The 16,467-nt window shown below is 40.2% G+C and overlaps 1 protein-coding gene across 6 annotated transcripts in view; it reads left to right on the forward strand.

Annotated features, from left to right (window-relative positions):
• The window catches only part of LOC138724681 (glypican-5-like), a 480,713-nt gene that overhangs the window by 316,266 nt on the left and 147,980 nt on the right, over positions 1-16,467 (forward strand). For 4 of the 6 annotated variants that reach the window (XM_069864872.1, XM_069864870.1, XM_069864871.1 and 1 more), the window contains one exon: positions 5,495-5,645. The exons of the other annotated variants lie outside the window; for them this stretch is intronic. In XM_069864872.1, the coding sequence (XP_069720973.1) occupies positions 5,495-5,645 (151 nt within the window). The remainder of the gene's footprint in view (positions 1-5,494; positions 5,646-16,467) is intronic. 6 annotated transcript variants of the gene reach the window in all.

Raw genomic sequence — 16,467 nt, forward strand, 5'->3', positions numbered from 1 at the left:
TTAGCTTACAGATGCTAAATGCTTTGTATAATCAGCCATTTTTTAATCACTGTGAAAACACCAGCACGTAAGATATGGGTGCTCACACGGCAAATGGAGAGAAGTCAAATTTCACCTCAAAGTTGTCTTTTCAGAGAGGAAAAGCATGAAATCCATCATATAGAAAACTAATCAACAAGTCCCTCAGGAAACAATTATTGTCTTGGATTTGTCTCTGAATTTTTCAAGCACACAACTTCTAAGTGGCTTTATCCAGAAAGTATATTCTCTTTGCTTTTCATTGTTGTATTCGCTAACCTGAAGAGCTTGAAAGTGGTGCAAAATGTAACTTAAAACCTATTTCCTGATTTAATTAGTTTATTACCCTGCAGCTTGGAGTTGTCCTATCAGATACACATGCATGTTTCACCCCTCAGAAAACAGACTAATCAATGGAACAGATTGAAATTGGCACTTCTATTGAATAGATTTCATGGACCTAAAGAGCTGTTATTTAACTAATGCATGAAAGTATTCAATGGGAACGTGCCTTCTGAAGAAACCACAGGGATACATCCATCTTCTAACACATCTGTGGACAGAGTGAGAGTTAGGGTTAAACTCATTGTAGAGAGCTTGGGGGTTGAAGCCTCTGATGTCTGAAGGACTCTTCTATGTGACCAGAAATGCATTGCGTATTAATCATCGAGTATTAATAGGGAGTCATCTTATATGACTGAATATTAATATGTGCTTTTTACCTCTTGACTGAATCAGATACTAAAGCTTTCTCACAGATTTTCTCAGAAAAACTTTAGACATTTATGAACCTGATCCATAGCCTATTGCAGTTGGAAAAACTCCTGATTTGAATTGGTTTTCAATTGGGCTGCACAAATCTTATTGATCTACTTATATAACCTTTCCATGAGTAAAAAAATTGTCTTTTAGAGGTGCAAAAACTTAATTTTTAAGCTGTTAAGATTCCAGTATTTTCTGGAATTTTAGGCAGCAGATATCTTCTGCTTTGTGAAGGCACAAGCTCCAGTGCCCAGCCCGAAATCCATTGCAATCATTTAACCAAAGCTTCAGTTAGTTCTCAGCATCAAGATGCTACATTCCCAGGCTGGAACTGTAGAGCAGAGTTGCCAGAGATGGCTGGATGGCATTATGTGTCAGCAGGATGAGTATAATTCAGCAAAATAGGCTTGTTTAAGAGTGGTTTTAAGTAATAATATAAATTACATTACTGACTCCAGCCTCTGATCTACATTTATAGGTCAAGGGACCGCGACTGTCTCTACAGCCATCTGTGGGGACGATGAAAGTTATAGGGGTTGGTGGCAGCAGCTCAGGCATTTTGGCGGATTATGTCTGTCTCTGAAGAAACCTTGAACCTTCATATAACCTCCAGCTGCTGTTGGAAACCCCTCAGGCCACTAGCCACAAAGCATGAAGCCCTGTCCACACCCATCTTCTGGACCTAGTAGACTTCAATAAAAAGTGAAGGTTAATGTCTTTCATTATGATCTTCTAAAGCTCCACCATCCTAATCCATACTGATGCCATCTGTGCTATTTCAGTGCAGTAACGGGCCCCTGAGAAAGGTTTCTGTGATGAGACAAGATGGAGAAATGCTGGCATACACTTTGCTATAGCTCTAAAACAGGTACCTCACTAAAGATGTGGCCAAAGTACCTATTCCTTCAAAATCTGGAAAAGAGAAGTGTGCTAGATCACAAGTCATTGTGCAGTGGTGAGATAGCTTTCTCAACAGGGCAGCAGAATGTGGGTGGACCTCCTCACTAATGTAATCTCCTGGAATGGGTTTATTTATAGATAAATCATTATCTCTGTGCAAAGTTGGGTGTTGCTTTGTTATTCTAGGTGAATGGTAGCCACTGATAGAAAAATTTGTTGCTAGAAAAGGTTTGGAAAGGGCATACAGGGTGAAAAGGTTTGGTAGGTGTTACCTGAGTTGATTCCCCTGTCTCCTGGGAGGCCAGGAAGGAGCTTGGTGCACCAACATTAGTGTCGGCTGGAAATGCAGATGTGGGCTGTGCTTAATCTCTTTTAGTAGTGAAGGTGCTGAGAGCTCAGAAGTCTGTAAAATGCTGCAGTACACCATGTTGAAAATCTGAGCTTGTTTCTTATTCTTTGGCCAAGAATTTGGTGAACATTTGGTTCAAGTATTTGTTTATTTTGAGCTGAGGTTAGGATGGAGCCTTGAGTGCTGAATGAAAAAAAATTTTTGAAAAGGAGGAATACCTTAACAGACAGTAAACGTTCCTGTAAACATTTTGCTGGCAAACAGTTGTTAAAAGGCCTTATTAAATTTCATGTTGGTTCTGTTCACTACTTAGCTGTTTCTTTTCATTCTGAAAGATCATAACCAAGAATGAAAGAGTCTTCTCTAATATGGTCAGGACACAATAAATCTGTGAAAAAGTGGAGTTATCTTTCTTCCTCATAGGCAAAGCTTGCCAATTGTTCAACAAAATGTTCTTGTGTATTGCCATGAATCAGTCTTTACGCCTGCAAATAATGAGTCTCAACACTAAGCAACTTTTTTATAAAAAACAACCATGGAGTAACAATTAGATAGTGTTCAGTGCACTTCCCCACTGGAGTCTATGTCCTCTCCTCCCACTTACTGGTCTTCCCACTGCAATGTGAAGTTATTTGTGTCTTTGGAATGAGCAAACAGATCTTTTCAGTGAAAGGGTGAAAAATTTCCTGAGTTCTGCCAGATAGTAGCTGGCATCTTTTTTTTTCCATAGAACAGGATATCTGCTGCACTGATCCAAGCATTTGTCAGCCCAGAGTGGAAGACGGCAACTCACAGTATCTCTAGAAGAAGGAGACTATTGCATAAATCTTTCCACTATGGAGAAACTGATGCATCCCTCATCATCCTTTCAACCCAGTTAATACAGTTGTATTAGCCCTGTGCTCTAGTTCCTCCCTCAGCTCACAGCCCACCTCCTTTTTAGTGTGAAAAGTGTTTGAATCTTCAAAGTAGCTACATTTCCAAATACGTTTTGCTCAGTGCCAAGAATAATCACAGTCCTCTGGGATAAATGTATCTGCAATACTTTGGGGGAAGATACTTATGATGAAGATTATTGGATATATCCAGAATCTTACCAGCTTTGAGAAGCATTAAAAAGTCTTTCCATTTGGTTGAAATATTTCCACATAACTAGAATAACAGATCCTAAACATACCTCATGATACCACGCAAGCAGTGTTAACATGGTCAAGGTTTTCATAACTCTGAAAAGAAGATACACATGCTGCTGCCTTTCAAAACAATGTTCATATGAGAGAGTTGGAGTTGTTCAGTCTGGAGAAGAGAGAACTCCTGGGAAACCTTACAGCAGCCTTATAGTATCTAAAAGGGGGCCTACAGGAAAACTGGGGAGGGACTTCTAACAAGGGCAGGGAGTGAAAGGATGACAAGTAATGGCTTTAACCTGAAAGAAAGTAGATTTGTATTAGATGTAAGGGAGAAGTTCTTCGCTATGAGGGTGGAGAGGCCCTGGCCCAGGTTGCCCAGAGATGTTATGGCTGCCCCATCCCTAGAGGTGTTCAAGGCCAGGTTGGATGGGGCTTTGAGTAACTGGATCCAGTGGAAGGTGTCCCTGCCCATGACAAAGGGGTTGGAACTGGTTGGGCTTTGAGGTGCCTTCCAAACCAAACCATTATGATTTAATGATATGTGCTGTAGGTTGACTTTCAGCTACTTGAAGGAAGTGATCAGAAATACTGGATACTTCATCACTTAAAAACAAAACCAACACACCCCAGTGTAATTTTCCAGCAAGTTTCAGAAGTGAATTTGATAGTCACTCACAAAATTGGGATGATAGGATTAGGGGAAGGGAAACTTAGAATCATAGAATAACCAGGATGGAAGAGACCCACCGAATCATCGAGTCCAACTTGATAATAACTAGGGCAACTTAGCCAGGTTGTTCAAAAGTCTGCTCTGAATCAGAGCATTTCCCTATCACTGGTCTGTCGGAGAAGCTGAGCTATATAGGCTTTTTGCTGCAGAAGGTGTCCCACCTTCTCCACTGCCCTGAGGTATCCTTTGCAATAGCATCAACAAACACAAGATGTTGAGGAGGGTGGGCACCAAGGAACATGGAACACCTTGTTTCTGAAATGTTATATAAAAATGGGACAGTCCAACAGGAGAAGTGCCATGTAGTTCAGCAAGTGGGTGCTTCTCTCAGGTGGGTGTGGGGCCAGCTTCAAGTTTCTCCTGAGTCACCCTTCCTTGATGAATGCCTTACAATAGAATCTATTAAGTCTAAGCCAGTTACTTATTTTCTTATCAAACAGTGCTGCTTTTGTTGTTCCCTGGATAGGCTGTGTTTAGATTGACTGAAAATAAAATGGTACTTTTAATTTTTCAGAACTACCAGTGAAGTCAAAAAGCATTTCATCCCACAGCACTAATAATAGCAACTGTTTTTTTTAGTGACAGAAGAGTTATCTAAAGATCAAAAAGATGAGTTTAGGGAGTAAATCATAGAATCGTAGAATAGTTTGGGTAGTAAAGGACCTTAAAGATCATCTAGTTCCAACCTCCCTGCCATGGGCAGAGACACCTCCCACTGGATCAGGCTGCCCAAGGCCCATCCAAGCCTTGAACACCTCCGGGGATGGGGCAGCCACAGATTCCCTGGGCAGCCTGTTCCAGTGCCTCACCACCCTCATGGTGAAGAAATTCTTACTTATGACTAATCTAAATCTGCCCCTCTCCAGTTTATACCCATTGTCCCTAGTCCTATCACTATAAGCCTTTGGGAACAGTCCCTCCCCAGCTTTCTTGTAGGCCCCCTTCAGGTACCAGAAGGTCGCTATAAGATCTCCTTGGAGCCTTCTCTTCTCCAGGCTGAACAACCCCAACTCTCTCAGCTTGCCTAAATATGTTGTTATAGTAAATGTGACCTAGTATGATATGTTTAGATATATTTCTAAAAAGGCTTTCTTATTCCATATTCAGTCCAAGAAACACATTCTGAGTGAAACTTAATGAACATTTTGCAGTTGGTACCAGCATCTTAAAAATCACATCCAGGGGCCAAGGCTTCCAAGTGACCAAGCCCATAATGAAAAGAAGCTGATATCCTTAATTCTTCAAAGCTGTCAAATACATTGTTGTCTTCAGTTGTAAATAGCCCAACATAAGCTTTCAGCTGGCAGATTGTACCATCATTAACCAGTGATCTCCAAAGTGTGGTTTGCAAGGCAAAAAGCTGCAGGCCAGATGTGATGTTCTCATTTAAAAGTCTGATAAATGTCCCTGATCATCTGTGGTGGGGAATATTTGATGGTACAGTCTGTTATTCCAAAATATTTCCATGTCACTGCCAAAACTGCCAACTTGAGGACCAGTTCTTGAAAGTCAGTGAGAAAGTGCTTGTCCTTTAACAAACCCAGCTTGGTCACCAGAACTGTGCAAATATTATGGCCATTGTTGACTTTGCTTCTTCCATTTTAGCTGGTTACTGAGAAGGTAAAATCAAAACTGGAAAGATGGGCTTCTCAAGATCCTGGCAGTGGCGGTGGAAGAAGTGAAGACATGGAGTCAAGTGGGGATTGTGATGATGAAGATGGCTGTCAAGGATCCGGTGACTGGATTCACACAGCAGGTAAATACAGTTTCTATAGACACATACAGAGCTTAGAAATTCATAAATGTCACAGTTATGTGTCCAGAGCTAAGATTTGCACTGCCTGAATTGCTGTCAAAATTCTACTAAATTCAAAGGACTTGAATCTTCGTCCGTGAAGAGCTGCAGTAAAAATAGAATGGTACAGACAGTAACCCAATATAATTTAATATTTGGTATGTGTTGCGAGGAGAACAGCCGTAGTCAAGACCACACCCAATGTGAGTTTAGATCTTGCTCAGTTTATTGCGAACCCGCCACCAACTTTTATACACCGTGTTACAATCTACGTGTAAAGTGCTTATTGGTCTGTGTCCACTACTCACACACTGATTGGTCAGCAGTTACTACGTGCTACGTGCCTATTGATAGTGATTGCCAAGCATGCTCTGTTCTTGTTCCGCCTTGCGTTCATCTGTACTACTTACTACATTACCCACCTTGCCTTGCTACAAGCCAACTTCCTCTAAATGTCAAGGTTATTCTGAGACTGAGGCACTGCCAAAATATCAAACCTTAAAGAGCCAGTGTCCTGATGCCCTTTCCTTCTTAACCAATCCTCTACAGGTATGCAGATAAAAGAGTTAAATTTAGAGGGAATTTTATCTGCAGTGAAGTCTAGATCACGGAAATACTGGAAGATCCTTCCTAGATAGTATGGGCTCTTCAAATAAATAGAAAATTAATGTGCTTATAGATGATGCTAAGTGTTAACATAAATATTTATTGGTTGCATACTGATACCGAAGGATGATCCAAGCAAGAGTTGGCTTCTGAAAGTATTTAATCCTGAAAAAAACCACACTTGAAGTATTGTTTTTTTCCTAATGGTGAGCTACTGATGAAATAAAATTTCTTGATAGTCTTAGATATGTATTCTACAATATGTATTCATGAAATTACTTGGTTATTATGTCATTCAATGCAGAATCCAACAACTTCCACAAAAATACTGGCAATTTAATATGTAGTTAAGTCCTTACTGGAGTAAGTCAGTAAGAAGTAAGGTGTTTCCTTCTGAATAATTGATATTATTGGTTTATCATATCTGGAAGTTCTGATTCATTTCAGCTCATCTAAATGTAACCACTTTACTTGCTGAAGTGTGTGTGAGTATAATTTGGTTTGGATGTGCTAGTATGTGAAATGGAGGTATAATAGTGTTGAAAAATAACAAGCACATTAACAAGCTTAACAAGCATGTTAAGCTGACTGGAACCCAGGGAAGTTTTAAACTGTTCTTTCATTCTGCTGAGATAAGCACGTGCCTCTTCCGTGCCCCTTTACCATGAAATGGAGTATGGGAAAAGGAATCCCATGTTCTGGTAAAACTTGCAAACAAGCTGTGATCAGCTTGTAATGAAGACTTCAATTGTTCATACTATTAATATTTGTTGAGGCAAACTGAATTCAGACCTGTACTTTGCAGTGTGTGCAAAATGTTAGATTTTGTTTGCAGTGCCAGGTCATAAATGCCTGGCATTTAATTTGTGTTGACAGCATGGATGATCAAGGTATAGGAGAGATTATCACAGAGGGACAGTAATTTTTCAAATTAAGTAATTGCAACTAACAGATCAAGTAAAGATTTTCCTGATCTACTCACCAATGGTTTTGAACTTTGATACAATTTTTTAAAAAAACTACTTGCTTAACCTTTTTTTTTTTATTTATTTATTGTTCATTGTATTATGTACATAAACAACAAGAAGGCTGCTAGATGGTTTGAGCCCTGGGGATTTGTGGGGGTAAATGCATTAGTACACTTTCCTCTCTATGTGGTGCAATACCAACAAAAGCCAGGTGCCACCTCCTCTTCAGTGAACAATGAAACTATTAATACAGTGCTTTGGGAGGATGTGTATCCATGCTTGCATGGACAATGGCAGACTTCAGGTGTTCCAAAAAAAAAACCTCAAGGTCTGATTTACAGCTGGTTGTAGTAACAGAGAACTACTTAATGTCTCTTTTTTCCCCTGTTTTTGCAATGTGTTTAATTAAAATATTTTATGCTCATATTATCCCAGATTTAAAACGATTATATTTATCTAACTAGCTTTTTCAGAATTTAGTAGGGTTTATATCCAATTAAAAAGGTAATTGCAAGTCATTTTAGAATATGGTCTTGATTCATAACAGTAAGAATAAGTATTTCATTGTGTCACAATAGTATTGCTGTTTCATAATTAGCTATAAAATATTGTTCTGTATACAAGCCACTAGCAGTAAACCTGTTTTGCATATCTTGATACTATTAAGAGACAAAATGGAGTAATCTCATTGTAGAGCTTCTTGTTTAATAGAACGTTAAGGAAATAAACAAACATCAGATTAGTTGAATTTCTTCTTGCTGCATGTTTGTAAGATGGTGTTTCTAATTGTAGAGCCTGTGAATTTGTTATATCTCCTAAACTTAAAACCTGTTGGGTATGTCTGACCACTGTTTTGTAGAAGTAGGATGTGACAACGTTGACTATTCCTTGCTTGTTTGACAGGCACAGTGAATTGAGACATGAATTGAAGCTAAAGCTAAATCTCAAATAAAACCCATATTTGAAGCTTAGTAAAGCTGTGGGAATAGTCTCACTGACTATGGCAGGTTTGGGTGAGATATAAACAATAGCTACAAAATGCCACCGACCTCATCAATGTGTGTTGTAGCAGTAGAACAAAAGGAATGAAAAAAGAATAAAAGCCTTTCAAAACATAGACATTTTGGCAGAGCACTCATGCTTTTAACAGGTCCAATGGAAAAGAAAGAAGAAAGGATTTCAATGTCAACATCTAAAGAGCTGAATTTAGATTGTAGTAAAAATGTACTACATCTGTTATTTATTTGAAACCTATATGAAAGTTATATTTGCAATTTATGTGTTGAAAGACCTGCTTTGAGCATTGCAAAAGACCCAGATTGCTTTTAAATAGTTTCTGAAAACCTACTGAACACTCATTCCTTTCAACCTTCTGGGGAAAAAAAAATCATTAGCAATAAGTTGCCTGGAGTTTCATCAATATCTGGGTTACCATCTTCAAACCACTGCTGTTCAGAACTGCTCAAAGATCACCCTAGACAGGATGTATTTCCACCTTCCCAGTGTGTTTTACAAAATGGCTAGCAGAGGGCCTGGCTTCTAGTTTTGGATCACAGCATGTACTGGGCAGGTAAGCACAGTAGGGTTTCTGTGTTTGCATATTCCCACCAGGTCCATGGTAGATATCCTTTTCCCCAGTTCGTTTTTTTCAGGTGGGAGACTGCTGGCTGTTATCTTGCAGTGGAGAGCAATATCTTGTCCTGCTGTTTGTCACCTTCTAGCCTTGGAGAATCATTCCTGCATATAAGTTAATACTTTTATTTTCTGTCTGCAGTTAAGACAGATGGCTATCTATTATTTAGTTCTGGGATTTTCTTTACTTTTGTTACAAATAAGTGTTTGCTTGCCAAATTAATTGTTATCTAAAAAGATCAACACTTACTCTTTTAATCATAAAGGGCTTAATAATCTGTTCTATATCATGTGTGTTTACCCAAGTGATTTCATACAAATCAGACAAACACACTCTCGGGAAACCAGCATTCACTTAGGAAATTGTGTATGGTAAAAGATAATTTACAATGTCTCATTCTCCCAGGCCTTACCAATCAGTACATCTTCTTGGACAAAGCTGTGGAAATAGCATTGCTTCCCAAGCAGACCCATGCGCTGTTTGTTGGCAAGTACCAACTTTTTAATTACAAATCTGATAATTGTGTTTGAACAAAGCATTGTTAGGAGAGATTTAAGAAGAGAAAAGCAATCCATATAAATCTTCAGCACCAGTGGGGAAGTTACTCTGTGAATTGCATTGTTTCAGTGGTGCAGGTTTGTAGGCGGAAGTGCAAAGCAGCATCTTGGTCTGAACTGTTCTTAGATCTAGGTGATCATGTAAGCATAGTCTTACATGAACTTCCAACACAAAATGAGTCCACTGGTATAAATGCTTATTCTTAGACCCTTACTGAACCATGAAGGGGTGTAGCAGTGTGGGAAGAGTGTGGAGAGGAGCAGGGATTGCTCAGCGTCTTGCAGGAGTCAGCCACAGGAATGTTTACTAGGAGAGGGTTTAGCATCCTACTGTTCATGAAAAGACAACCATAGAATAGTTTGGGTTGGAAGGGAGCTTAAAGGTCATCCAGTTCCAACACCCTTGCCATGGGCAGGGACATCTCCCACTGGAAAAGATTGCTCAAAGCCTCATCCATCCTGGCCTTGAACACTTCCAGGAATGGGGCATCCAGGACTGCTCTGAGCAACCTGTGCCAGGGCCTCACCACCCTCACAGGAAAACACTTCTTAAGATCTCATCTAAATTTCCCCTCTTTCAGCTTAGAACCATTCCCCCGCACCCTGTCGCTGCACGCCCCAAGCTTTCCTGTAGGCCCTTTGTGTACTGGAAGGTTGCTAGAAGGTCTCCCCAGAGAACAGGAACTGATTCACATTTTGTCTCTGTTCAGAGAAAAGGAAAAACGTTTCAGTCTGTTCAGTGAATAAGTGGGAAGAAAGTTTCCCATTCCCAGCTGTTCTGCACAGCTGTATGCTGTGAGGAGGCCCCACTCAAGCAGTGACAACTAGGATTACATCTCTGTTCAGGGAAACTATCAGGCAATTAGCCATCAAGCGGTTCAGAGGAAATGTTTAGCTAGCAGGCAGGGGCCTAGGTTTAGTGTAAGCCCAAAGTCACCTACAGAGAGCTCTTGTCTTTTTGGCAGTTGTGGAGCTTTATGTTGAAGAAAGCTTGTGCCAACCCTACCTCTTGGCAGGTCCATATGCATACCTGTCTGTGGATGGGAAGGACACAGGTATTCCTGGACTTGCTCGCTACCAGGTATCACTATACTTTATAAGGACCTGCATGTTTTGCACAGCCAGTGTAGGACAGAAATTAATCCAAGCTTCTTTCTAGAGAAGCCTGATACAATATTGTGCAAAGCCATGGGGAATGTAGCTAGTGCCAGACTACCACTGTCTTCTTGCTGACAAGGCAGACAAACAGCACAGGTTAAGGAAAACATATTTTAGCCTATGCTTGAGTCTTCCTTTACCAAACAGAATAAACAAAGCCAAAATGTCTGGTGCACGTGAACTGCGGTCTTTGCACCAGATTCACCCCTCTGTAGGTGTAATCTGTATGTGTATCAAAACCCAAGCACTCTGATGGGACATGTATTAACTCCACTCCTTCCATGCCTTGAAACTTTAGGCTGTTGTGAAAGAGGATTTTACCTTTTCCCTGGCTGGCTTACTGCTCCTCACAGAGATGCTTTGTCCCCATCCCAAAAGCAGTGAGTTTCCATGAAATAATAATTGCCTGAGCAGTGCTGACCCTTATGCACAGCAGATTTTAAACAACACTTTATGATCGTATCTCTTGGTGCAGGCATTCAATAAACAAACACATCCTGTAACATCCAAGCCAGGTTTTGAACATGACTGTGTCAAATGGCCTTCATTACTGTGATTTTTGCCAAATGCTTATCCAGTCTCAGTAAGTTTTCTTCTGTACTTCTTCCTAATTTTTTCATCAAGCTCCTTCCCCTTAATAAGTACTTTCTGATTTCAGACATCTCTCTGTTCCACTTACTGTCACTTTTCAGTACCTGAGGGGTAACCTATAACAAGTTTATTTTGTTAGCACATTCAGATGACGTAATTCCAACCCTTGGCTTTCTTCTTGGCTGTTTAGATGCTCCACAGCTTCAGCACATTTTTCTGCTCTGGAGAGAGTATCAGAAAATATTGTCGTGGTTGTAGATTTCTTCCTGGCATACAAGAAGGATTGGGGGGTTTTTTGGCCCAGTATGCCTTTATAATGCAGACAAGTAAATTTTCTTTTTTTCTTAATGTCTTCTGTCTGATCTGTATCTGCTCTCACTACAGAAAGTTAATGTATTTTTCTCACTGCTCATGAATGTTTTCATTGTCATTTTTTTTCATTTTGAATATCAAGATTCCTTTATCCTTTGTTATGTTATCATTATCATGTCTGTCTTTTCTAGGCATCAATGTTACTGTAATGAGCTGTCACTTCAACCATACTTCATTTCCTTTTGCCATGTTATAGGATGCACTTACGCTTGTGTTTATCCAAATACGTAGTTGTACAGCTGCTGATTTTGTAATTATTAGTACAAAACATCAATATTCTGAGATCATAGTACTTGCTGGCAGTCAGCCAAACTCATAGCTTCTCAATGCCACACATCTTCACTTGCCTTGAAGATGATCCTAGCTCACAGGAATACTGCATTTTCAGTGTCTTCCATCTTTCTGCCTAGAGAAACTTCTCCATCATGCCTCATCCCCATCCCACTGCCTTGCATAGCCATTTTTCTACGTCGTTTGTTACACAAGACATTTTATCTCTAGCTTCATTTTTAGAGAACCTATAAATTCTTTTATTGTCTTAGTGTAAATGCCTCATTCCATCCACAAAACAGCCTAGTAACAATTTAAGCCTTTATATAAGATTGATGTTTAAGAAAACTGTGTGGTTTCAAAGCTTTATATTTGTCATTTTGAGTGGTAGATAGACATGAGCTTCTGTCAACAGGAGCAAACCCTGTCAGAGGGCCTTCAGCACCTGTGGGGAGAAGTGGGCGGTAGTTCCACAACTGTAGAGGCTTTGGCCTCTGTTGTAGAGGTGCAGTTTCAGAAGAGACATGGGAGCAAAGATAACCAGAGAAACCTAAATAATCAGGATGGAAAGTACAGATTTTGATTAATGTTGATGGAACTTGATAGAATCTGATCCTGAGCTGAGTTGCTTTGGACTCGTGATGTTGTCACACTGTTGTCTCATGGGTACACTTTGCACAGCATTTATCTGGAGGACAATGACATTTTCTGCAGCCTCTGTTCTGGGCAAATGGGCTCAGAGGCAGCTGAGAAGGGGGTAGGACGAGAGAGCATTGCGGGGAGAGGGAAGAAAGAAACAAGAAAAGTTTCCCCATCTCTAATTAAATCTATTTCTGTAATCTACTGACACAAGGTTAAAGTATTACATGCCATTTTAGTGTCCTTTATTACACAGTATAATTTAAAAATAAATGTGTATGAGAAGAAGAGTATAATCGTTCCTAATCTTTTCTCAACCTCAGCATATACATGACAGTTTGAAGAGTAAAGTAAAGGGATTCAAGTTCCTTCAGATTTTCACTCCTAGAGCTGAGGTGAGCAAGCTCCCAGTACCACCAGATCTCCTGTTTGGATCCATGCAAGTCAGGAGTGTTTGCTAGGTTGTATACATTACTTTTTTGCATGATAAGATAAACACATCCTTTGCAGGAATTTATCCTAAAAATAATCAGAACACAGCTGGAGGAGCTACAGACTGAGTGCGAGCTTTGTGACTCTCTGAACAATTTTGGTAATGTCTTGGGTACCTTCAAAGAGGTAGAGAGGTAATTGGGGAAGTGTAATTTTACCCTTTTGCTAGAGAAATTTAAATTAAAGGACATTTCTTATCATTTTAGCACTGTTTAGGCATAATTAAAAGGCAAAAGCATTTTAGTTGCTTAGGGTATAAAGCCTTTCAATGCATTGTTCTGTACAGAGAAATTAAACATTGGAGAGATCAAGATAAAGACATTTGAGCTTAACTGTTTGCAGTAGTTCTGTGTAAGCAGTCATTACAGACTGTGTTGTAGATCACTGAAGGGTGACATGCTTTCACCAACTTTCTATTAAAATATTACCAGTAATCTGTGTCCTTTGAATGCACTTATTGCAGCAGAACTTTGCAAGCAATATTTTATCTAGTTCCTTTCCACAGCAACTCAGTGAGTCCAACTTGTATGACCATCATAGTGGCTTTCTATGATGGGGTAACCACAGCAGTGGACACGGGTAAACCGATGGATGTGATCTATCTAGACTTCAGTAAAGCCTTTGACATGGTCCCCCACAACATCCTTCTCTTTAAATTGGAGAGATATGGATTTGATGGGTGGATGGTACAGTGGATAAGAAACTGGTTGAGTGGTCGTATTCAAAGAGTAGTGGTCAATGGCTCAGAGTCCAGATGGAGATCCGTGACAAGTGGACACCTTCAGCAAGTTTGCAGATGACACCAAGCTGAGTGGTGTGGTTGCCACCCTGGAAGGATGGGATGTCATCAAGAGGGACCTAGACAGGCTGGAGAAGTTGGCCTGTGAGAACCTCTTGAGGTTCAACAAGGCCAGGTGGAAGGTCCTACTGCTAGGTCCAGGCAATCCCTGTTATCAGTACATGATGGGGGATGACATGATTGAGAGCTGCCTTGCAGAGAAGGACTTTGGGGTGCTGGTCAGTGAGAAGCTCGACATAAGCTGGAAATGTACTCTCGCAGCCCAGAAGGCCAGCTGTATCCTGGGCTGCATCAAAAGAAATGTGGCCAGAAGGTTGAGGGAGGTGATTCTGCGTCTCTATTCCTCTTTTGTGAGACCTTATCTGGAGTACTGAGTCCAGTTCTGGAATCCTCAACATAAGAAGGATATGGAACTGTTGGAACAAGTCCAGAGGAGGGCTACAAAGATGATCTGAGGGCTGGAGCACCTTCCATACAAGGACAGGCTGAGAGAGTTGGGCTTGTTCAGTCTGAAGGAGAGAAGGCTCCAAGGAGATTTTATAGCAACCTTTCAGTAACGGAAAGGAGCCTACAAGAAAGCTGGAGAGGAACTATTCATAAAGGCTTGTAGTGATAGGATGAGGGGGAATGTGTATAAACTGGAGAGGGCAAATTTAGGCTTGATGTAAGGAAGAATTTCTTCACCATGAGATCGGTGAGGCACTGGAACAGGTTGCCCAGGGAAGTTATGGCTGCCCCATCACTGGAGGTGTTCAAAGCCAGGTTGAGTGGGGCCTTGGGCAGCCTGATCTAGTGGGAGGTGTCCCTGCCCATGGCAGGGGGGTGGAACTAAATGATCCCTTCCAACCCAAACTATTCTATGATTCTATGATTCTATGATTCTATGATTCTATGATATATATGAGATGTGTTTTGAAAACAGCCCTAAACTGAAAAGTCATTGATCTAATTTTCCAATGAATTCCCAATCACCAATATTTCTCATGTTTTATTTATAACAGTCTATTATTTTTATCGTTGTTATCATCATCATCATCATTATCATTATTGACATGGAAGTAACAAAGCTGAATGGCCTCAAACAGGAACAATACAGGCCACAAAGAGCTTGAATGAATGAGAAGGGCAGACTTCAACAAAAATATTGCCTAACCAAGCACATAAAGCAGAATATATTTCTTGCTTCAGGCCTGCAGATAGATAAATTTGATGCCCCACTCGTAATGCCTACTTCTGTAAAAGTCATTTGCAAGCACCAGGCTGGCACCCAGAGTTTAGAGGCCAAGCTAAATGGAGAGTAAAACTGATCCTCCACAAGTAACTCTCATAAGCTGTGTGATTTAGATCCTTCTGACAAGAAATTCACTTAAGAGCTTTAATATCTCTACTGTGCCAAGTAGGATAGGATAAATGTGAAGGCTAAGGCAATTTGTCCCCCAAATGCCATAAAGCCAAAATTAATTAAGAGGAGGTAACAATGAAGGGCCTTTCAGATTACTTGTATAACTTAATGGAAGCTCAGTTTAAAATGATAATGCCATTACACTGTAAGTTATTGAAACAATCCTGCAAACCAAAGGAAAGCCTTCACCTGTGAGTTAGTCTTCATACCACACCAGGAAACACATCCTGGTCACAAATGACTGGTGGTGATGGCAGTGCCTGCTTCACACGTTGAGCATCATCTCAGCAAACACTTCCTCTGCCCTTGGAGCCCTTGCCCGCTCACCAGCAAAAGCAGGACAGCGAGGAACTGTAACAAATACAGTGAATCACTGTGCCTTCAAATCTCTAAGTGATTTGAGGCATTTGCCATGCTGCTGTAGGGTTTTAGTAACACCCAGAGCATGTGGGGATATCTGACCGGGGAAGGGAACCACATTTCTTCATGGAAGGAAGATAGTAAAATCAAATTTAGGACTTTTTTTATTCCAAAGGTGAATTATTCCAGATTTATTAAGGTAAAGTTATGAAATATTGCAACCTTAAAGGCTCTAGGAAACCCTCTGTCATCTCTCATTGCATCCAAGAAGTGGAAGGCAGATAGCATAGCTGTTTGTCAGTGGGAATATAACTGAAAGTCACGGACAAATAAAAATCCAGTTTCTGTTTCTTTCTGCTGCCACCTTCCCTTGTTTTATGATTCATGAGGAAAGCCTAAGCAGTTGCTATTCTTTTCAAGCAGGGAAAAGAATTGTTTTAGTTTGTTTTGCCTTCCTTCCTTCTTGAATTGATATTTCTTGGAGGTGTTCTATCTTTGCTTTAGGGAGCAAATGTCTTTAGTACACCAGGTATGCATTTCTTTGTTTGTCCATTTTAAGGTCTAATAATACTCCTTAAAAGAGTGCTATTGTGCCTGAAGCCAACAGCTATACCATCAGAATGTCTCAGCTGAGAAATTTAGGATCAAGACAATAACCTGAAAGAAAGCACAGTTTAGTTTTACGGTAACAGTGAGCACAGTACAAATGCTGTGTACTGTAGACTTGATTTACTAGAAGATGAACAGAACTTCAGACTGAAGTATGCAACATATCAACAGGATCAGGAATTTATAGGGCTAGATCTGGGTGCTCTGAGATCAAGGTACTTAAAATAACTTAAAACATTGATGATCTTGCATGTAGTCAAATACCTTCCTTGAAGAATTCAAAGATTAGGCACATTATTCCTCAGCAGGTGATTTTGCATCTGATTT

The sequence above is a fragment of the Phaenicophaeus curvirostris genome, chromosome 10, assembly GCF_032191515.1.
Source record: "Phaenicophaeus curvirostris isolate KB17595 chromosome 10, BPBGC_Pcur_1.0, whole genome shotgun sequence".
Taxonomy (NCBI): domain Eukaryota; kingdom Metazoa; phylum Chordata; class Aves; order Cuculiformes; family Cuculidae; genus Phaenicophaeus; species Phaenicophaeus curvirostris.